This window comes from Vicugna pacos, chromosome 30, assembly GCF_048564905.1.
Source record: "Vicugna pacos chromosome 30, VicPac4, whole genome shotgun sequence".
NCBI classification, from domain to species: Eukaryota; Metazoa; Chordata; class Mammalia; order Artiodactyla; family Camelidae; genus Vicugna; species Vicugna pacos.
In genome coordinates this window covers 22,283,465-22,307,907 of record NC_133016.1, presented here as the reverse complement: position 1 = coordinate 22,307,907, position 24,443 = coordinate 22,283,465, and the positions used below count along the sequence as shown (strand labels likewise).

The window sequence follows — 24,443 nt, the reverse complement described above, 5'->3', positions numbered from 1 at the left end:
AAGCTTGACAAGCAACATATGAATAATATATGGACCATTGGGTGGATATAATTGAGATTAATGCATACATATCAATCAATACATGACATTGTAATATAATACTTTAAAATAATATATTACATTGATTTATATTCATGGATTTCTGCACAAAATCTATCCTATGTCTATGCAACACTTTCTAAACTGGTAAAATATTTTGTCTTCTAATAATAAATTGCTATATATAACAGTTCTCTGGAGAGTTATTTGTAAAGATTAGTAAAATGACTCTTCTTTTTTTCTTTATTAGAAGAACTTCAGAAGGTTTTATTTGAACAAATTGATTTACGGAGGCGACTAGAACAAGAATTCCAAGTGTTAAAAGGAAATACATCTTTCCCAGTATTCAGTAAGAAATCACTTTTATTTCATTGCATTATGAGATTTGATAACATTTCTATTATTTGGCTTCAGCATATGTTTCTAAGTATTAAGTGATTGTGTAGAGTACCACACAGTCTTCCCATGGTCTTTAAGTATTTGGAAATTTTAGTCTATTATTTATGCTTTGAATCAGCTCACAGATAAAATTTCTTACAAGAATCTTTTGGTATTGATCGTACTGTTGTATGTGTATCTGTGCATATGTATTGTGTATACTTAAAACGTGTATGCAAATGTATCATTAAATATGTAGATATATTTAAATATTCAAATATATTTAGATTATATTTTTTAAACAAAAGAAATAGGTATTTTTATTCTTGTTTTAACATTTTTCATTGATTTATAGTCATTTTACAATGTTGTGTCAAATTCCACTGTTCAGCACAATTTTTCAGTCATAGATGGACATATACACACTCATTGTCACATTTTTTTTCTCTGTGAGCTACCATAAGACTTTGTGTATATTTCCCTGTGCTATACAATATAATCTTGTTTATCTATTCTACAATTTTGAAGGTAGGAAAAACAAAAGAACAATTAATTCCTATTCTCAGATACTGCCAGGGAGCTGCGTGGTCCTTAAGATGTGAAGATTTAAAATTTAACAGTTCAATGTACACATATTTTGTTAATTGAAATTAGTATAATTTTAGTAGTTTTGAATTCTCCACTCATATTTAATGTTAAAAATCCACTCCAAATTTGGTGGCAAGAGATATTATAGCATTAAAACCTGTTGGTTCTTCTCCCAGAGTCCTGGAATTTCAGAAAGAACTTGTGACAAGTTGTCCAGATTTCTAAAAATCACCAGTTCTGTTCTGAATCACATTTCGACAGGTATTTCACAGTAGTCTTTTTCAAGTTCTTTGGAGTTTTGTTTAGTCATATTCCTTTCTCCAGAGAGAGGAAAGTGGGAAAGAAAATAGTATGTTAACTTACATTTTAAATTATATACATTTAAAATTAATTTGGGGGTGGGGGAACACCTTTTTAGAATGTCAGTGTCCTTTGTTTTTTAATCCAAGCATCACAAAACTCGTGTTGGCAATTCCTGTGCTAGACTCATAAACGAGCACGTGGAGAAAGATTTGTTGGTAATTGTGGCAGGTTTAATAGTATGAGCATGAAGGTCTGCACTCACCAGGACTTCCCAAATGTAATCATCAGCACAGGGGAAAGACATGCCCTCTTTGGTAGCATTTTTGAATAGTACTGTGTTCCTGGTAACATGTCAAACTAAGTCCCACCAGAACACTTAGCAGGGGTTAAAAATAAGGAGGACTCATGATGGAAGAGAGTTCTGGCCACAAGGAGCAATAGGTCGGCCAAGTTTGTGATCTGTCAGTACCCACAAAGGAGATTTGCAGCTCACATTGCTTCAGTATTTTGAATTTGGTGGATGCCCGCTGAGGCTTAAAATAAGATCAAAGAGAGGAGAATGGCCACTAGCTTTTGATAGTGTGTTAAGGTCATTATGACATTTGTAGTTCCAGAAAAAGAGAAACATGTTAAAAATGTCTTTGAAACCTAAAAAACCAGGTGGTTTCAGAGGATCCAGGATTCTCTAATTTCTAAAATGGCATCTTAAGAAAGACTGCACAGTTCCTTGCGGCAGTGAGCAGACACTGAGAGATTTGTTCCCTCTAAGCTGACGTTAATCTATTAATTGAGTTTGCAGATCTAGCAGAGTGGATCCCAGTCCTACTGAGACCCTGAAGTGCCCACCCAACTCCCTGAAAAGCCAGTATAGCCATAATTTATCCCATTAATAAAAGCTGATCAGGCATTGTAAGGAATTAAGTAATTTATAATAATTTATACATTTTCTTGCTAATTACTCTACAATACAACAAATACATGTTTCTGATTTTTAAGATATTAGAATGTTATAGTGCAACTGGCCGGTTTCCATTCAGATCCATCACTTATCCATTTGATGTGAATGAAAATGAATCCTCTGTGATGGCCATGTATAAGAAACACTTCAATGAACCAACAACAGAAAAGTTTTCCTCTCTTTTATCTGTAGTGTACTCCACTGACCAAGGAAGTGGTGGGTGCCCAAGTTTGAATAATGCGCGGTTTAGACACACCGCAAAGAGGCAGTTAATTTCACACCAATGAAAGTAGCAAGTGCCCATTATGTGCTTGTTAACTAAACGTGAGAGGCTGTGAGGCTGGCAGACAGATTTAGTTTCTCTCAGATGGAAGGGGGAGGACGGAACTTTGTAAAGCCACATCAGAGAGGAACCCCTGCCAGAGCTTTTTACCAAGAGGTGGACTCATGGCCAGGACACTTTAAATCCAGTTCACTTAGAACACGGGAGAGCTAGGCTAAGCTATGGCATGTGACAGTTAGGAATCCAGGCTCAAAACCCCCCAGACCTGACATATTTTGAGGCTCTGCTACTTCCTTGGTTGTAAGACCTTGGAAGCTGTAACATGGGCCAGACCATTCCTGTCCCGTAGGAAGAGGCTCCCCAGGAAGGTCTGTGTGCATCCCCAGCACAGGACCAGCGCTCAGTGATGTCTGCAGCGATGGTGATGGTGCTGACGAAGCAGGAAGAGAAGAGAGTCCTAGAACTGAGTTCTAGGAAAGAATGAGTCCTGACTTCTGAGTTGCCCTTGGGCTTCTTGTTGTAGTTCTGGGGGTTAATAAGGACCACAGGAATGATCCTTGGCACAGAAGAGTGAGGATAAAGATTAGAGGAAGGAGAAAGAGGAAACCAAGGGGAGGGAGGGAAGGATGGGGGAGAAGAAAGCAATTCTCCGTGCTTTGGAGGCAGAGGCTGGGAGAAGGAAAAAGAATAAGCAACTTCTCCATTTGCCAGGACAGAGGCTTCCAGAGCTGCAAGACCCTGATGGGGAAATACAGGAAGGGTGACAGGAGCTAAAACAGCAGGGCAGCGGGGCAGGCAAGCGTGGACGTTAGTAGCCGGAAGGGGGTGGGGGACTCTGGGTTTGGGCACTGACTCCCCCACTGAGTACCTTAGGCAAGTTTCCTAACTTCCTTTTCAACAACTGCTACCTACCTCACTGCTCTGCAGAAAGCATTAAACGTATTAAGCGTTTATGTGAGTTGTCACTACTATTACCAATTCTGAGTGTAATACTTAGAGTCCTGCAGGGCTTTGTCGTAAAGCAGCTGATATTAGAAACTAGAATTTCTAGAGCTTTACTGGGCTGTAGTCATAGAGAGTGGACGAGGCAGTGCGACTTGTTTTGATACGAGACAATTCGTTTAGTTGACCAACTGAGTAGGAGATGAGAAGAGAGATTGGGAAGGCACCCTAAGGAAAGGCGAGAGAAAAGTAATTGAGAATTGGGTGGAAATAAGAGTTTGGAGGAAACAGAAGAGGTGGAGCGTCGCCTTTATCAAGGTCACTTTGAGATGACAACAGGACAGCTGGTCCCACATTCTGCAATGACAATCGTGTGCTACCCTCCTCTCCCCTACAGTGTCGTAAATAAGTTCAGGAAAGAGCCTCCTATTGCTACCCACACATGACATTCTCCCAGCCAATGGTTGGTATAAATTTCAGGGTCATGTTGGAAGAGATTCAAACTGACAATGCAGGATAAGATTGGATCACTGAAAATTGTTGTATAAAGGGATATTAACAAGGACTCGTGAGTTGAGTCCTTGGATTTGCAGGTATGATGCAAATGGAGTGGGAAGGCCAGTGAATGCCGACAGGGAAGACCTGATGGCTGGGGTCTTGTGAAAAACTTAACTTGGAGATTTTGGTCATGGCATGATTTTAGATTTTGATAAAGAATTACTCTTCCAAGTTACTGTTAAGGTCGCTTCTTATTAAAAACAGACTACAGTTCATCTCCCTGAGATGTCTGTCCCTTCCTTCACCTGTGGCTGTTAGTAGACTTACTCTGTGTTCAATGGTTTCCATCCTGCCTTCTTTTGTAGAGCAACCTCTGGAGCGGGGGGGGGGGGTTCTAAAACACGGTACAGATCAAAAGTTTCTATTGTTGTTTAAAAGCAGTGATAACAAAATGAAGATTGTGGAAATGAAATAAGCCCCAAAGCCTATTGCCTGATGGGTAGGACCTACCGGGTCCTCTTATTTCTGGTACCAGGAATGTAGGCAGGATACTTTTTGGTGCTGTTTCAAAACCTCTTCCGCTTTTCAAACTGTCCACGTTTGCAGAGCACAGCCCTTGCCTTGAACTTCAGTGCTTTTCCCTATTAGCTCCCTTTATGCTGTCATCTTCCAAAAATAGTTGGGTTTTAAGTGATTCTCACTAGAGAAATCAGCTTAATGATGTTTTCATCTCCAGTTAAATTGTGCTTTCATTAACCTTAGAACATAGGAGGGGAAAAAAAGTAGGTTTTTTTTTTCCCTTTTGCCAATTAACAATCTTTCTATCACAGAAGCTATACTCATGCTTGTTGGAGAAGAGCTTAAATATACAGGAATATAAAGGAAAGAAAATTAAAATCACCTGTAATCTTGTCACCTAGAGGAAAACCAATGTTAACATTTTGGAATTTCAGTCTTTTTAATGCCAATTAACTCATGCTTTCAACAAAATGAAGTATTATACACACCATTTTTTACCCTCCCTTTTTTCGCTTCACTGAGCGGCTTTTCATGACTACACAGCAATCTATAAATATACTCTTAGGTTGGACCTTAAAGTTTATCCAAGTTTTAGACATCATTGTTGCTAAATCTTCACACAAATCCGTGATCATTTCCTTAGGATAAACTCCTAAGAGAATTACTGTGTTAAAGAGTATGAACTTTTCAAAGCTCCTGATACATAGAGTTACGTTGCTTTCCAGGAAGATTGTACTAATTTATACTCCCATCCCTGGAGCACCATGTATCATCTTTTCTTTAGAGCTTTGCTAAGTTTGGTGGAAAAAGTGGTACCTCATATTATTTCCTTTTCTTTTGTTGCCAGGGATACGGAACACTTTGCATGAGTCTTTTGTCTATTGTAGGTTTTGTGAATGCCTATTATATTTTCTTGTCTTTCTTTTGACATGTTCATTTTCTTATGGTTTATATGAACTCTTTATGTACTAAAATATTAATTCTTTGCCACGTTGCAAATATTCTTTTGTTGTAACCCTTTTTTTTAAAACATTGACTATGGCATTTTTGTATTTGGAGAGTTTAGTTTGTTTGTAGTTTATTGTCATACTAAAGTTTTAAATTTGTATCTAGTCAAACTTACCGATCTTTTCCATTTGGTGTTTGTCTTAATGCCTTTTCCCACTCCAATTTTATAAAAATAGGGCAAGTTATAGCTCAGTGGTAGAGCATGTGCTTAGCATGCACGAGGTCCTGAGCTCAACCCCCAGTGCCTCCCTTAAAAAAAAAAAAAGATTCAATAAAGCAGATCAAATAGCAGATAGTAAAAAAATTTTAAATAAATAAATGAAGCAAACATTTTTTAAACAGCGGGAGTTGGGGCATAGCTCTGTGGTAGAGCACATGCATGCATGAGGTCCCGGGTTCAATTCCTAGTACCTCCATTTAAAAAAATTTTATAAAAATATTCACCATTTCTCTAATGATTTAATGGCTTTCTTTTTTTGTTGTTGTTTTGTTTTAACTTAAAGAATTGTACTGTGTACCATCATAGAGCAGTGAGCATGAATTAAGTAAGGACTAGTTATCATCGTTCCACTCTGAATTGCCTTTAGCTGTTTCTTCCTTCAAAATCAGACTCTCCTAGAATTCCAGGAAGGTACCACAGCCAGCTTCAGGCAGCCCTTATTCCCAGGCCATCTCAGTGGCCACCCTGATCAGAGGCACTGCGGAGCCTGAGAAGGACAGAGAAGGCTGCCGAGGCTCAGAGGGCAGGTCTCTCCTTCACAGACAGAGACCTGCCTGGGATGTGCGCTGGTGTCTGGAAAACATACTGATCTTCCTGGAGGTGTTCTGGCCCAGGCACCTAGCCAAGGGCACTGGAACCAGGGCAGCTTGTGGCACACTGTTTCCTGTTGCCTTGTGCCCAGCCGATGGGCTTTGACCCACCTCCAGAGCATCCTGAGGTGGCAGGTGGGTGCCAGCCCCTCCTATGGTACTTGACGCCTAATTGTTATCATTGTAAGTCGAGATGACCCACTCCCCATTTTCCAGCACAGGAAAGACAGAGCTAGGTGTACAGAGCCTACGCAAGTCTGTTACCTTGTCATCATATCTTGAAGCACTAGAACAAGAAAGGACCTTTGCAAGCACATCGTTCCACACCCTTGTTTATTCAGATAAAGGTCCGAACCCCTAGAGTGTGGTAATTACTGTCCCTGGCAGAATCCAGACCTTCTGGTGGACACTTCAGTGCTTTTTTAATTCCTCATTCATTAACTAACCCCTGTGGTGTTGCCAAGCACTGTGATGGGCTTTAAAAAGTGTCTAATTTAAAAAGTGTCTAAAATTTATCTTCCTGCCCTCCAAGAACCCACTTGATATTAGTTGATAGACAGATGTATAACAACGAATCATAGTACAGATTATGGTTGCATTAACGGAGGTACATACAGCGTGCTGGAGGAGGACGGGAGAAGTGTGGCGATTTCGGCAGGAGGAGGCAGGAGAATCAGAGAGAACATCCCAGAAGAGATGACATTAGTGCTGGACTTTAAAGAAAAGGGAGATGTTTGCTGTAAGGGCAAGACCACAGCAGTGGCAAACACACAGTGTCTAGGAGCACAATGCATGTGTGAACACTGGGGTGTGGTTTGATGGGTGGGGTCCACGGGGTGTCCTCCACCCTTTTCGCTGCAGTCAGTTGAGCCACTTGCTGTTGCCCACTCCTGCTCCCACATCATAGTGAAGACTGCCGACCACATCTCTGCTCAAGGCCTTCCTCCCCCCACCCTCCAAGGGAACCAGGACTCCTCCCTTAACCCTTGCATCATGCCTTGCACGTGTTTATTAGAGTCACGTTAAATTCAGAGGTGAGGGTAGGAAATGGGTCTTTTAAAAATTTTATATACTTGGGGGAGGGTATAGCTCAGTGATAGAGTGAATGCCTAGCATGCACGAGGTCCTTGGTTCAATCCCCAGTACCTCCATTAATTAAGTAATTAATTAATTAAACCTAATTACCTTCCCCCCCCAAATAAATTAAATATATATTATAAAAGCCAAAACTACAGAGACAGTAAAAAGATCAGTGATTGCTAGGGGTGGGATGGCAGGGAGGAATGAATAAGCAGAGCACAGAGGACTTTAGGGCAGTGAAAATACTCTGTATGACACTGTACGTCACTATGTATTTGTCCAAACCCATGGAATGTACAACACCAAGCGTGACTCCTAAGGCAAGTAATAGGTTATAATGAGGTGTCAATGTAGGTTCATCCTTGGTTACAAATGTACCATTCTGATGAGGGATATTGATAATGGGGGAGGCTGAGGGGGGCACAGAGGGTATATGGGAAACTGTACCTTCCTCTAAATGTTGTGTACCTAAAACTGCTCTTTAAAAAAAAAAAAAACTCCTAAAACTAATTAATTAAAAATATACACTTGATGCAGGGTTTTTGCATTTTAATACGAGATTGTTTGGTAGTGTTTATCATCTGAAATCCAAACCGTGTCAACTTTTTAGCTATGATATTTAAGATCCGTGTACTTTAAAAAAAATTCACACCGAGTAAGAGACTATATTGAAATACCGTCACAACAGCCAGTAATGGGCCTTGTTGGGTTTGGTTTTGTTTTCTTTTTCTTTTCTGTAAAGCAACCCATAAATAATGAATTCACTTTATTCGCAATAAAAAATAGACACACAGGGTCAAAATGAGTATTTAATGGTGGCTAAATTGTAGACACTACTCAAATCCGCCTTTGGACACGTGCACCTCATTACACTACTAGACCCTCTATTATAACGTTATTTACAATGTCTAAGTATGTATTTTATACACAACGTACCAAACATCTCCGACAGCCAAATGTTGCTGCATTCTTAGAAAATAGAAGTGAAACAGGAAAAAAAGAGCAAATTCTCTGTTCTCAGGACCTCTTTTTTGCTTATTTTGATCCTCAGGTCACCTTGTTTCAAAAGATACCCACCTTCTTTCTTTTTTCACTGGAAAAAAATTTCAAATTAATTTACAATAAAAAGTGAATAAAACAAAGCAAAACAGAAACATATAGTTGAGACTAGGGAAGAAATTCAAATCATATAGAAAGGTGGAAGTCAAAAAAAAAGAACAGTATTTTTAGTTTCTAAGTATGCAGAATCTCATGAGTGGTAAAGGATGTATTAGCTTGAAAGTGATGGAAACCATCACAGACTTCCAAGCAGGAGAATGAAAGGAATTTGGAGGGATAGGCACTGGAGGCCAGGTGGTCAGCTGGGAAACTATTCAGGGAAGAGGTGTCTACATTTGGGAGGTGACGATGGCAAAGAGAAAAGAGGATGGAGGTGGAATGTGCAGGATTCACACCAGTTTCTTTCTGGTTTCTTTGAGCTATTGCCCTGACCATCCACCGCAGGTTCATATGAAATCATGTTAACTTCTCCTTTAAAACAGAAAAAGCCAAAGTTAGCCAAGCCCACATTGTAAAGAAAGATCACACAGAGAAGATGCAACAACAAGATCTACATTAGGAAGTCATTCCTTTCCGGAAATACAATAAAAACGATCAGTATGTAGAATTTCAAAGATATTTTGCACAGCAATCTCTCTTCAAGTTCATTCCTTCTCAGATGGAGGCAAGGTCTGTAGACCCACCATGGCCCAAGGAGGAACATAAAATAAGGCTGATGCCGGGTGAGAGAGTTTGCAGGTTGGGAGAGTCTGGCCAGAATACATTTATCACTCTCCTAGGTGTGAGATGAGCTGCAGTGAAGCCAGGCAGGCATATCTAACAGACCTACGTCTAATCTCCCAGAAGGCATTACGTGCACAAGGGTCCACGTTTCCTGTGATCAGCTCTCTCTGAGCTTCACTGCCTCGCTAGCACTAGACTTCCAAAGACAGTGGAAACTGTGACTTGCTCAAGTGTGCAGAGACCAGTGAACATGATTGCCCTCGACATTCCTGAGTAGTTAAGCGCAAGGGATGACATTAGATGGCTGTGAGCTACTGTGAAATGTACCATCTAGACCTTAGCCTCTCCGAATTTACTGTCTATTCTGATTAAATTATAGTCTTGAAGAAAACATCTCTTCAAACAACCATATTATTTACTTAAAAAAAAAGAGGGATGGGGTTTTTATGGGACCATCAGTAATATTTTTGCTAAATATACCAAAAGTAGATTTTGTGCTTTAATGAATTTCTTTCTCTATTTCTCACTCCTACCAGATAATTTCCAGGATCAGATGAAACGGGAACTAGCCTACCGAGAAGAAATGGTGCAACAGTTACAAATTGTAAGATGCATTTCTACTTAAAAATGAGTGCAAAGGGATGGGTTTGTCTGCAAACCACCTGTATGCAGGAAGCTGTTCGTGTTTTTGCCTTGAAATCCATTGGTCCACTTACCTCTCAGCTGGTTTAGATGCTAATTGCCAAGAGATTTACTTAGACACAGAATAAACAGATGTGTGGGTACGTTTCCTCTAAATGTAACTACTTACCATGTGTTAATAGACAGATGTGTACGTTGTCCCCGTGGATGAACCAGAGGTAGTTGCATTGTCTTCCACTGCTAACGTCCAAACACGGTCCTGGGCTGCACCAGCAGCTCAGAGAAGGGCCATTGTCTCCTGTCTTCCCCGTCCTTTCACCGCCCAGACCTGAGTCAGGCCCTCCGCTGTCAATAGAACGTAGTATAAACACAATTAATCAATTACGTTCACTTGAAGGATGATGAAAAGAAACGAATTATCTCCAAATGAAGTATGTTACTCACTCTATCCTAATCATGTCTGAAAGTGGACACTAAGCTCTATTTAAACACAAGCAGGGAAACAGGAAAATGGTAAACAAACAGAGTGAGGGTTTTTTTTTTTTTTTGGTTTTCGTTTTTCTCAAAAATTTTTTTTCTGAATTCTTCACCTTCTGTCCCCACGTAGATACATCTGGTATAATTCATTAGTGCTTGGAAAGCAGTCTCCCAAGCGTCCTCATTTTCCTGAGTACAATGGGGAAATAATTTCTGCTCAGTATTTGTAAGATATTTGTAATCACCTGGGTCAAGACATACACTGATCCTTAGTGTTATTTACAGCATGATTATTATAATTTGGGTTGCTTGGCATTTCTAGGCAGGTCCACGTGGTCCTCATACCATTAAATGTGTATCTGTGCCGACCCTCTTGTCTTGAGAGCCAGGCATCTCTCTTTCTGTCAGGATTATTTAAGAAAGATGGTTATTAATGTTTCCTTTCTGCGTGGGAGAAATCATACTTGTGTTAATGGAGATTGCTGAGAGTCATTTCGAAAGCGTCCTTGTATTTCACGATGTTTTCCCCCCCTTCTGGGGGCTCTATTAAAAGTGCTACTTCTAACTCTGCTGAGGCTTTCCTGGCTCTCAAGTGCTGTAACAACTCTCGGTTCTGAAAAATCACCTCAGCATAAGACGCCTCTTAAACAGGATCTTTCTTCTTGTTTTGGTTTTATTCATACCTAAATCCACTGGGGAGCAAAAGGACTTTCTTAGTCAATTGATGACTAATCCCCTACCGAGGTTTAAAAAAAAGAAGTATCTACTATTCTTTGCTTTTGATACCTGAATAATAGGAGCTGCTCATCACTTGCTGTGAATTTATTTATTGTTTTATTCGTCCAGAGGCAGGCTGTGAATATAGAATCAGAGGCAGAAGGATATAAAACTTTAAGACCTTACTTATTTACCATAGGATATCATTTTCAGACTCTTAAAACAAAAATTGCAACACATGCAGCCAAAAATGTGTGATTTCGGGGTGATGACGAGCATAGCAAAATGGGCATTAGGAAAGGAACCTATTCCAGTGCCAGTTACTTAAGGCCAGTCATGTAACTTTAATGTGTGAAATTTCTTTGCTATTTGGTTTCTTTAGTAGAAGAGAAAACGATATTACCTCCATGTACTAAGCAGGCAGTATTAATAAAAGAAAAAAATGTCTCATGTCTTTTGAGATATTTGGTACATGGAAGATATAAATTGGTATTACAAAATACCTTTATTATACTGTATTACTAAATATTTTATCATCATGTATTTATTCATTTATCTAGACAAGTGTTATTAATACATATTCCTCTAGATAGTAAATTTTCCTGGTTGCAAATTAAAGTCTCCTGGAGAAGCTAGAATTTTTCCCCCCAGCCTTCTCTCCTCTACCTAATTCCTGAAATTCACAAAGGCACACCCGTGCTACTAACATGAAAATTGGTGAAATAGTCATGATTTGTCCCTTCTGCTCCTTCCCCTTCTTTTGTGTCCCCCACCATAAGATGCCCAGGTCTTCATGCTGCCTTCAACGCCTAGCCTGGTGTCTAATATCAAATAGCTCTTAGTAGACATTGTTGAATTAATCACCACCCGTGGATGCCCCCGACCAACTATGATATTCTCATATAGCAGCCATCTTAATTCTTTTCCAGATTTCCCTGGCTTAGTCCTAATTTCCTCAAATGTTCTTTTGTGCTAAGTAACTACCACCAAAACTACTAAAGGAAGGCATACTAGTAAATTACCAGGAGCTTATGTATTACTGCACTGTCCTTGTGACTAACAGATAATAAGCTTTAAGGGTCTGCAAACTTGAGTTCAAGACTCATCCCACAGTTCATTAAGTGTCAGTTCCTAAACCAAAGGAACCTGTTGTAAGGGCCAACCTAGTACCCTGGTAGGGATATAATAAGGCACAAGTGCGTAATAAACATGAAATCACATGTAAATCATAAAATGCTATGCCAGTATGAGTAATCACTTTAATGGCGTGCTCCTCAAAGTAGCATTTCTGATAGTGGACCTGTTTAAGCCCTGCTGACTAGAGACATGTTTGTGCCGGAAGGGCCTATGTCCATACTATACGATTGCTTTAGATTTGAGGCAGCAGACTCAAGGTTACTTGAACAGAAACTTACCCCGTCCCTTATTCAGCTTGTGGTACCTGGGGAGAAACGTCTTTAGAAAATTATATCTGAAGATTATCAAGAAGTTGCCAGGCATCACAATTACTGACTTTCTCAATATTTTTAATTGAATGTTCTGATTCATCAGTAAATATGGTTACATGCTTTCCTCCTTGAGAACAGAACGATTCACTCAAAATTAATTTATTCTTTTACATTTAAATTATTTTATATTTAAAGTTTACAGAGTATATTACAGACTAGTCATTTCCCTACAGAATAGGCATTTTTTTCCTTCAGATGAAATAAAAACCCACTCTATCCTGCAATCAAGAAGAATTCAAATATATTAAAACCATCATATTTTGTAACAATTCCCATAGACCCACAATGCATTTATCCTATGCTGTTACACAGTGTTCTTATTCAAAAGATTATATCAAAAGTGTCTTGGGTATCATTGCCATAGAAAGAAAACTTATGAATTTCTTTGGCTCCTGCATTTTTAGATTCTCTGCTGACTGTAATTTCTACACCATTGCTTCCTTCTCCAATTTGTTAAGTGCAAAGTTGTGAGGACTACAAAGTCGTATGAATGTGCATTTATCCCAATACAAAGTTTAAAGTACATGCAGTTTATTTAACACTTGTACATGGACCATAAGCTAACATTTTTCACAAATAGCTTAAAATTAGAGTTTTGCAGTCCTGAACACAGTTTGTGTTAAAGTCCCCCACTTTTGCCCTGGGTTTTCAAATGCTTAAAATGTTTTCATTACCATTTCATTGATTTATTACAAGCAAAGAAATATATTCCTCTCACTAGGAACCTCAAATCAAAAGTCTGAGAATTTAGCAAGTTCACGAAGATGTTAGTGTTTAGTACAATAAAGAGCAAACGATTGCTCCTTCACAAGTGAATTGTGATTCTAGGGGAAATGTGTTCCATTTTTAAAACACAATCCATTACCCCTAAGGAGTAAGAAGAAGGTGAAAAAACCATTACAACGTTATGTATAAATTATATCTCAATTTAAAAACTTTTTAAAGAAGAGAGTGAAAGTATATATTAAGCATATAACCCTTTGATTAAAGTTTTTCCGAGGACTGGAAATATAATACAATTTCCAACATAGATTTTTTTGAAGGCACGTCATAGGTGAAGACATAGTTACTTAAGACATTGGTCATAGTTCTTGAAGTACATTACGAAGCTCAACAGAAAACACATGATAAATGGCTAAACCCAGATTCACATCCTTTGAACTTGCTGGATCGTTACCAAAGGGCGCATAGATTGAGAAAAATGTGCTAAAAAAAAATGTGCTAGTCTTGAAGTGCCCTCTGCTGTCTTTCTAGAATGCTGCAGTCACACGCAGCCAGGGGGAACTGGTCTCAAAGTTCTTCATTAAAAGACTCAAGTAAAATAATGTTAAATCAATAGATTTAGTACCAATGTTTCATTCACTGTGGACTTGTAAAAAAGCATCTTACCGCTTTCTGATGGTGTGAGCACTGCGCTTCCTTGCAGGGAAAGGAGCAATGACATGTCTTCACCGTTGCTGGACAAGTGCTCCCTCTTTGGCAAGGGCACAGCTCTTCGGTGATATACGGTCTTTTCTTGGCAGTTCTCCAGTATTTATTAGGATGGGAACTTGCCCAGATTTCTACCATCTGAACCCAGAGAGTTTTTAAAATATGTTTTACATATTTCTTAAAAGATAGATAGAGCACTTTATTTTTAGGAAAAGTGCTGGGCCACTAGAGGATTTTGGTTTTGTGACTAAATATATAACAAAAAGAGGTCCCGGCAAGTCAGAGGATTTGATGTAAGTCTGAACTTCCATAGAAGCTGCTTTAAGATTTTGCAGGAGACAGACTTCAACCACAGTGGGTCCTTTTCCAATTATTGGCCTATTGTCTGGCATGCTGACGATGCAATCACTTGTTTCTCAGTTATATATCCTTTTCTCCCCTCATCTTCCTCCTTTTGAGACGTTGACCCACCTTAATGTCTGAGCTCAGGCTGACTCTCTTGGCACAAACTAGGCAGTTATCTTTTTCGGTAAAAATCACAATACTTTTGATAGACTAGAGCCAACTGGATAATTTAGAAGTTACACGGCAGCTTTGAGGGTTTCTTGTCCGTGCCAATCTTGGTGATTTCCTAGCTGGTCAAAATGAAAAGAAACCTTTTGTAAGTTCTGTTATAGGACATTCATGTGGGATAATTATCTTAAATGGAGCCTCTGAGATCCTGAGCTCCCCAAGTTGAGAAATACAGAATTTGAAGCACCATCAGTTGTAGGAGCCCTCATTATTTGATGTGTCACAAGAAAAAAAGCTTCCAACCATTAGTCTAAGATACCATCAGTTATAATACACCCAACTTCAGAAATGTTAAAATGTGAGGGAAAAAACGTACATCTTAGAATCAGTGAAACAGGATAGCTTCCATGAACCACTGGGCCATGTGCTAATATACTCTTTATTTATCATTCATGATTTAGGACTTAGAATTAATGATTCTCAGCTTACAACCTTTGCTTTTTTTTTTCTTTGTTGTTGTTCAGCTTTTATTTCATTTTGTTTTAATGAAATAAACTCATCAATCAGTGTTCGATTGGGGAATCATTCTTCACACAGATTTAAATTTCAGTCTGGAAATTTGGGGGGGTCAAATGTGCTTATTTGGAAATGTGGGTTTTTTTCCCTGAGTCCTTTTTTTATTTTCCTTATCAGCTTCCCATCTTAATGAAATGCTACATTGTTATTTCTTAAAAAAAAAAAAGAAAAATAGAGAAAGAAAAAGAAAAAGTAGTGCCCTTCCAGCAGTTTTCTTGGGTTTAGAATGAGTAGATTACTGGCTTTGATGAGATGGCTCATGGTGATATTAACTTATCTCGTGTAGTGCATGGCACAGAACAGACACTTACTAAATCTTTGTGGCATCTAATTTTGGTGTTGCGGAATGCTTTCTAAATGTGAGACTGGCACAACCACATTTCACTAGGCGATTCCTCACACCCCAAGGTTTACATTGTTTCTGCTTGTTATCCTCGATAACAGAATTCCATTCAAAGCTCTCTTACGTCATGCATCTAAAGAGAGAGGTGGTCCGTGTGTTTTGCCATATTGCAGCATACACCATAATGGAAAATCAAGATTCAGATATGTCTCTGTTAATAGCAGGTGTAGCATAACCCAGAGTGGAAAGAAGAGGTAACTAGAGTAGGTCCCAGTGTAACTGTTCTTGTCATAATTATCAGGCTGATCTCAGTTCTCATCCTAAAATGTGACATTAAGACACTGAACATTTTATGGTCCTCGATGAATCCTTAATTTCAGTGCTGCTATTATGACCTTTATCAGGTATGTCCCTGTCAGGTATATCCGTGTTGTGACTGTGTGTCAAAATAGTGAGGTGGTTATTTTTGTCTTCTCCCTTTTTTTTCCATTAAAAGGACTTTTTGATTCAACCGGCCAGTTATGGCAAAAAGGTACAGCTAATCTTAGTCACTAGCATCATTGTAGATTTGCAGCTCCTCCCCACTAATAAAGGCTCATATTTATGGGCTGCTAAACCAGGAGAGAAAACATAAATATCCTACGAGTGTGAGGAAGGCATCTAGCAGTATTCAATATATTGCCTAACTGAATGACAGTGATTGTATTTCCTTTACTGCTTGTATGTAATATCAGCCATATTTCGTGTTACGTTCTAGAAGGCTGAATATTTCTTTAAATATAAAATGGATTTATATCTTTCGCATCCTGAAGTTCGCCTTGTAATGATGAAGGTAAGTACCATACCTGGGGTTAATGAAGAGGCAAATCTAAATAATCCATGTGGTCCGGTTTCAACCATTTGAATTTTCCAATGAAAAGTAGCGTACCAAATGCGATAGGCTTCCATCCAAAGCTCCAGTATTGAAAAGGACTTTTCAGATTTATCCAGGTCGAATTCTCAAGGGTCATATTTTCCATTCCGTGCAGTTATTTTATTGGGGAATTACCCAGAGTAACAGCTTGTGTTTAGATAGTTAGTCTTATTTGTGATTGTAATGATGGCATATTTCATCGCTCTATCTAAATGAAAGATGACCTCGCTCTGGTTTGTCACCACATTCTTGTTTTGTGACCTTGGACATACATGATACCATCATGAGTTAGTTTTCATACCTAAATTAAAAAAATAAGAATACCGTATTATTAAATACAACATTTAAAAAACTTCTTAAGTGAAATGTCACCAAGGAACCTCAGAGAGTAGCAGTGGCAACACCCTAGTGTCATTACCTGGTCTGTCCTTAATACGCTTTCTCACGGGCCTTAGGGATGCTGGACCCCAGGAACCTCATACTGCTTCTCTTCTCAAGGCGGATCCACTGGCATTCAAATTGCTAGGCATGATGAAGGATCTCCATCACTCATCTGTCTCAAAATTTAGCTTACCCAGAGAGGTTTGCTTGTTTTTATCTTGCAGATCCCCTATGCAGCAAGCTTGATCAGGAAAGAAAAGCTTGGTGCCCATCTCAGCAAAAGCTAAAAGGTGAGCTCACCAAGGGAAACGGACTTTCCGTAACTCTCTGAATCGCTATCGCTCAGCTGTATTCTCTGATGTACTTGAAATAGTCCAAGGGATTGGGGACGCTGCATCTTCTTATTGTGTCTCCTCTTCTCCGTCTCTCTTTTGCTTCCCAAAATTTCTCCCTGAAATCTGACTTTCAGTGAGTTACTGACAGATGGTGCTATAAATAATTGCTGACAACGTAGACCTTTGAGAACTTCTACTGCAGGAGTAATCATTCTTTCCCTAAGCCAATCATTGCTTTGCTACAGCTGAAGCCAGAGCCAATGTCCCACACCTGGCAGCAATTTAAAGGACAAATATTCAGGACTCCTCAGGAAAAGAAGACAGTAAAAATTCAATGACTATATTCAGAATATACCTAAACATTTCAAAAGCAACCTTTTGATTATATGGAAGAAAAAATATATAATTATTAGCATTGAAGGAATACAAAAACTGGGAAATTGCTGTTTCTGCAGTAAGACATGAGGATGACATAGCAATTGGAACTGCTAAATCAGGGGAAAACTCTGATGTTACAGAGGTAGCATTTGTAAGTGCTCATGGCCAACTAGGATTGCAGACATTTATCAGTTTTATTCATTCCCATCAGTACAATTCTTCCCACTCCTTCCCTCTGGAACATATTTTCAACTCAAGAGAATTTATTGGCAAAAAAAAAAATCCTGTACAGTGCGGGTTCACAGTTCCTTTTGTTCCCTTCCTCTCTTCCGTGGATCACAAGCCGCCTCTATAATGTGCACGCGACAGTCCTCCTTCATGCCATCATCTTTATTTGTGATAATCTTCAGGATTTGTCTTAAATAATTATATTTATGTCACATTTCATTAGGAGCTCAAAACTCTTTCCAAACCGGTCTCTCATTCATACGCTTCCCCCTAATTTTACACACAGGAAATCGAGGAATCCTATTTGTTTGAAATCCATAGGCAATCCACTTACAGTGCAGAGAGCTGAGATGTTTTATGTCTCTGTTGCAAAGCTAGGAAGAGATTCCAGGGCTCCTGACTTGCAGTGCAGTGCCTGCTTGCCCCTTATGCTTGGACTTTCCTGTCTTCTCTGAGCAGATATTTCACAGCAGAGTTGCCCAGATAATAAGTCATTCTGTTTTCATCTCCATGAAGTCATACACAGATGGACCTGTGAGCTTGGCTTCATTAGAATTCTGTATATTCAAGTATTTTTCTTAAGTCTGAAGTTGACTTCGGGCGATTTCTTTCTCATTATTGTAGACCAGTTTTGTACCAGCAGTGAGAAATAAATAATTTTAGAACATTCAGGCTCTAATATATCTTAACTCAGCATATCAAGGTAATCAAACAAGAATCACCCAAATTAATGCTGATAAACTCCTATGTATAAAAGTTTAAAAATGTCAAACTCGTTTTTTTTCAAATCGAAGAGTATATATTGGAATTTCTTTTTAGGTAACCTTTTTATTGAAGTCTTAACACCTAGTCACTCAAGCCTATAAATCATCGTCATACAAGCCATGAAGTCTACAAATCAAAACTCAACCAACTCGCTTAAGGTTTCCAACACCCAGAGAGTTACCTGTGTTCTTGCCCAGTTACTCCTCTGGCCCCCAAAAGATTGGGTTTGCCTGGTTTTGAACTTTAGTAAAAGACGTTATATAGAACTTTCTTTTGTATCAGGTTCCTTTTACTCCACTTTTGTGATTCATCCATTAGAATGCAGTTTGATTTATACTTAGGAACTTCAATAAACTCTTTTCACTCCTTCCACTTCCCCAGTTCATCTTCTCTGCTTGTCAGACATGAGCTGTTCTTGCACCTGCAAAATGAAGACTTACTGCCCAGAAACCGTGCCTTCGATGGCGACAGAGTATACAGCGAGGCTGGGGAAAAAAAGATTGATTTGTGTTTAGTAACTAATGCTTCCTCCATGCTGATTTTGTTTCCATCCTTGCAGACAATAGGGATTTCTCTAAGTAGACCCTGGTGCTTTCAGAAGATTAGTGGTTACTTAAATGCTGAGCTAAATCAGCCAAGCAGAGAATCACAACCATATTGTTAGAGACAGTATTTGATTCTCAACATGCCAAGCCTGCAAGGAATTACCCCGAGAGAGATTACAAAATAAAAATCATTACACCAAGGGAGAGAGACAAATTCCGTCTTGCTGAGTGAACACAGGTTTCCAAATTAGGGACTGATGCATTAATGTCTTATGCAAGAGTGACCCTTAAGGTAGTGGGCTGTGTTCTTGCCACCCAGTGGATTCCAATATGACTCTTAAGAGGAGGAAGCTTTTCAAAACCATAGGCAATCCACTTAATAAGCTGAGCAAGTACTGCCACATATCACTGCTCTACACGTCTTTTTTGCCCTACATTAGGACGTAAGAAGTTTCACGTTGAATCAAAATAAAAGTCCACCCATACCAGGGTCCTAACTGCAATTCCATGAGAAGATCCAAACTGTTATTCTTAACAATCCCAGCCTCAAAATGTAGACCTCTGTATTGAATACTCTTAACTTTCCCTTGATAACTCCTTGAAGATCCATTATCCATGGATTTACTTAAACCTTTCTTCCACCTAAGCATAGTCCCCTTTGGGGCAATGAATCCTATTTGTTTAGCGACCAGCTGTGTAGACTGTAGTTTATTTTATTTATCTTCAAACTCCCCGCTAAAACAAGCCCTAGTAGATTAGAAATTGTACTGCTCTGAGTATTTGCTTCATCATGAGCTCACAGGTACAAAGGAAGTGATTTGAAAAACAAATTTTTAAGAAAAGGACTTCAGAATGTTGGGTGTATTATCCTTTCATCTGGAAATGTTTTTTTAAACACCAGGATTATTCTTCATGGTCTTCCTCACCTTTGGTAGTTTCTGTACCCCAGTTCCTACATAGACACTCCAGTATAATCTGTGCAAAATCTGCACCCCAAATAATAGTGTCATGATGTTAACACCAATTTCATTATTACTTTACATTCTTTTTTCCCAAGCGCCTTTTAACATTCTGCACATGTCATGCCTGTAACTGGTTGTAGCATCTATGTCTTTCACAGTGAACGTGATCATTTTACATAAGTGGAAAGTGAATCATGGGATATGACTCATTCAGAGTCATACAGAAACTTGTGGAACAAGCTGGAAATAATAACTATCACTTATAGAGTATTAACTATGCCAAATATTGGGTTAAGTTTTTTGCCACGTTCTCTCTTTTGATCCTTACAATCCAACTCTGTGTGGTAGGTCCTATTATTCTCCCCATTTCATACATGGGAACACTGAGGTTCAGTGAGGTCACTTAGCTAGGAAGTGACAGTGCCTGGATTCCATGCAGGTCTATTTGACTCTAAGCCCCTCCTCTGTCTTTCTAGAATCACTGGACTGGTTTTAAGAGAGTCTGGCTTCTAAATCTGACACTACCTCCCTATGTTAAGAGATTACTCTTGGAGGCTCTTTCTTCTATATAAATGTGGATGGTCAAACCTGACCAAAGGCTTTGCTAGCTCAAATTTTTAAATTATATTTCTTTTTTTAAGGGCAGGGTTGGTAATTAGGTTTATTTATTTATCTTTAGAGGAGGTACTGGGGATTGAACTCAGGACCTCGTGTGTGCGAAGCATGCACTCTACCACTTGAGCTATACTCTCCCCACCAAAATTTCAACCATCACTCTTTCATGCTAGTCTTCTGCCAGATTCTCCCTTCTTTCCCCAAAGGGGGTGCTTTTATCTAAGTCTGCTCGGAACCATCTATAACACCCAACGGTGTAACCCACCTACTTTTTACATTATGTCTGCATTTTCTTCATCACTTATTGCTACTTTGCATCCTTCTGGAGAGTTTGAAACTGCGATTTTTTTTTTATGCTAACAGTATCTACCTCTTTGGTAAACTCCTGTTATTCTTGTTTCACTTCTGGGAGAATTTCTAAGATACAATAGCAATGAAAAGGTCTTAAAAGGGTGTGGAGAGATTCTCATCGAACACTCTTGTGTCTTCCTTTTGCAACGATAAAAGATAAAAACGGGGTGGTGTGTCCATTTCTCTCCTCTGTAGTCAGACAAAAGAGGACCAGTTTCTTTCAAGAGTCTCCATTGGTAATGACAATGTGCCCCTACACTTCTAAGTGCTTTACACCAATTATCTTATTTAACTTTCATAACCACTCATTGAGAGACGTACTGCTACTGTCACAGTTCATCCACTGAGCAAACAGAAATGCTGAGATGAGTGAGCTGTGTGTGGTCTGACTGCTAGCAAGTGACAGGATCTGAACCAGGCTGCCTGGCCCTGCAGCCCACACTTCATCTGTCCTTCCCTGATTTGTCACCTGAAATCGTGGCCTCACTCACATCTTCTGCTATCACTTATAAACATGAAGTCAATAACCAATCTGGTGCTTTCATTGATGTTGAATTGCAAAACCTCCAGTCACACTTCTAGAGCTGCCCTAAGACCCCAGGACAAGAAAAAGAGACATAACTTGGACCAACCAGCCAAAGCCAGCCGAGCACCAGTGCATGGAATTCTGTCTGCCCCTTATACCGCGGGCTGCCTTAATGTTTGCCCAACAACAAATCGAAGTTTCCAGAACCCAGCAAATGACTGAACTGTAAAGAAGGCATAGCAAACCATCACACTCTGATTTAATAGTTCTGGTTTGGCTCAGTGCCAGCAGAGACGCATACTCTAAGACAGCAGGCCAACAAATGTAAAAAGGAAGATGCTTTCGTGGTCACTGTTTAAACATTTTTATCCAAATGGTACTAAAAATCTCTTGTCTTAAGGATATACTAAATAATACTTTCAATACTTTTCAGTTATCAGAGTGTATCATACTGAGATTGTCATTCTGTGCTTTTTTTTTGTCATATCCCAGGTGCCCAGAACCCCTTACTCTTGTTCTCCTGTAAGATACAGCCTGCCGCTGAACACTTCTGACCCGCACAGAGACTGCAAATTGAAAGGGCTTGGGAATCAAATACAAAATCAGGTTCGGGAGAACCCAAGGGTGAGCGACCTCAAAGCAGCATGGACAGCCATGTGAAATGGACTGCAGGGGCCGTTCATTGGTGGGGGGAGGGGGGCCCACCAGAGCAGTCAGTGCTTGTCGCATCTTTTGGTGGAACCAAAGTTTGAGTCTTTGTGTTTTTAAAGGCCAGCTGGACCCAGAGCGTGGGAGTGCTATTAGCCAACCGGGGTGGGAAATCCATGGACGGTCCCAGGGCATCTCAGTGCCGCACACTTGGAGAGAGCAGCTCACCAAGACTGTCTTTTACATTTGAAGAAGTGATTCTTGGTGGAAAGAAAACACAAGACCTGTCGTAGGAGTGGGGGTCACGTTTCGATGGCTAGAATGGTGTCAGCCGTACGAACCTGCTTTTCACAGCAAACTGGACAGATTTACATGTGGCCTCTTCCTCTCTGCTTCTTTGCCTGCTGTATGAATGAAGATTGTATTCCTCTGGAAATATTTTACAGTTTAATATTGAGTGTAATTAAGAATATAATCATGTTATCAAAAATGGTATTTAACTCTGTTGTAGTTTCTTTAACATTCATGTGGATAAAAAAAGTCTATAATAAAAAAACTATGAAGTAATAGTTGTGTTCATGTAGTTAAATGCACATTTGCTCGGGAGCAACTAATAGAAACATACTTTAAAGAATTATTTTGGCATAAAATACTTGAATAAATTATTTTTGAAAACGGAATTCCTCCAAAAATGATTATTAATGTCCAAGTTAGCCTTTGGCCATTGTCAGCACCTGGGGTCCTCCCATCATGGTAGGATCTTTGTATGGGTAAGGGAAGGTCCTAAATTCCTGCTAGGTCTTCTAACAGAACTGGTGAGGGAGTTGATAATATGCCTTCCTCATCACTGTGATGTCAAATCAAAGTCCATGATTATTTTATGCCAAAAATCCTGCCTCCCAGATGAGACAGAAGAGCCAAAATGGGATTTCTAAAGTAATGCCGGGTTGGGCAGAAGTGCACTGTGGATAATCTCCCCTGGAGCTGCCAAAGACCATCCTAACATAAGAGGCATCTCTCCACTGCCAGTTTCTGAAACTGACCGTTGTGCTTGGCAGGGGGCATAGCTGGTCAGTCCAAGTTGGTGGGGCATTTTCTTTTATGTAAGCTTTAAATTACAGGTAGGGATGGAAGCCTGAACATCCTTAGCTTTGTACTCAAAGCCGGTAACACCAAGGGTGACAGAAAATTACCAGGGTGGACATAACCCTGGCTTCATGACCAGCCACCAGGGGACAGCAGAGGTCATTTTCTGCAGAACCCAATACAAACTCAGGGACCAGGTAGCTTCTCAGAGCGAGGGCAGCAGCTCTGGAAGGAGAAAATAATTAAAGATTTGCAGATGAATTTAAGGTCTTTGTCCTGCAGCTGCATCAACTGACCATGTAACAAGCCTGAAAGGTTGTTCTTTACTTTCCAATTGCAACTTTAAATGTCTCAGAGTTCTTAGTGCTAAAACATCAGCAAACAATTTTGAGCAAAAGAGAAAGGAGAACCAGATAACTTGACACGTAGGTCTGAGAGCCTAGAGGAGTTAATCGTGGCATAGCTCTGAACTGAGTTTACAGCCAAGTTCAGCGTGAAAGTCCATCGGCGTCTGCTGCTAGAATGTTGAAAGTACATCAGTGCCTTCCTGTTCGCCACCTAAATCCCAGGCTCCACTGAAGCCCCTCTGTGCACCTTTCCCTGGAGCGCCAGGTGACTCCTGTCATCCTTATTGTCATGGCCTTAGCACCTCCGCATTTCTTGAGGTATTTTGTCAGACTGAGTCTATTCCTTGACAGCACTGGAGCCATTCAATCCTCCATGCAACCATGAAGTTACACACCACAGCCCAAAACCTTCAGAATGAAATCCAGCATACAATATGGAAGCATCACTGACCCATATATTTTCTCACTGAGGGGAGGAAAGACCTCTTCTCTATTCTAAGGGATGCTTGATGCTTCCAAGTTGGAACGAAAAGAATTTGTCCCTAAAACTGGACGTGATTGGGTTATCTGACCTGCTGTGTAGAAACAGACAGGACATTCATTTAGAGTGCTGCATGGAGCTGAAAATAAAGCCACTCTTTAGAAGGACAAATAAAATTCTTGGCTCCATGAAATGACAGCAGAGAAATGCTGTGTTCTTTTCTTTGGCTGTCTTATCATTCCGAGGTTGACCCGAGTATCAGCTAATGAAGAATATGAGCAATGCAAATAGAATTTTCTATTTTAATTCCAAATGAAATTGTAAGGTGAGAAAGGGCCAAAGCAAATCAAAGCAGAAATCCAGGCCCATCCTGTTCGGATTAGACTAGACATTTCAGACTGATGCTTTTGACCCTCAGAATGCCTGAGTCACTGCTCATCCCTTTGCCACAGGCAAGGAGGGTGAGGTATCATGTCCCAGTTTCCGT

At 39.7% G+C, this 24,443-nt stretch overlaps 1 protein-coding gene across 2 annotated transcripts in view; it reads left to right on the top strand.

The window, feature by feature from the left end:
• The window catches only part of SKOR2 (SKI family transcriptional corepressor 2), a 40,719-nt gene extending 18,110 nt beyond the window's left edge, over window positions 1–22,609 (top strand). Inside the window, exons 6-10 of one of the 2 annotated variants that reach the window (XR_012065780.1) lie at window positions 290–388; window positions 9,725–9,792; window positions 16,914–16,979; window positions 21,887–22,000; window positions 22,165–22,609. Coding sequence is in view for 1 of the 2 variants with exons in the window: in XM_072952309.1 (XP_072808410.1) it covers window positions 290–388; window positions 9,725–9,792; window positions 16,914–16,976 (230 nt within the window). In the remaining variant the exon portion in view is untranslated. Of the gene's footprint in view, window positions 1–289; window positions 389–9,724; window positions 9,793–16,913; window positions 16,980–21,886 lie in introns of both variants that reach the window. The other variant, XM_072952309.1, reaches the window with a different exon arrangement.
• The last annotated feature ends 1,834 nt before the right edge of the window (window positions 22,610–24,443 follow it).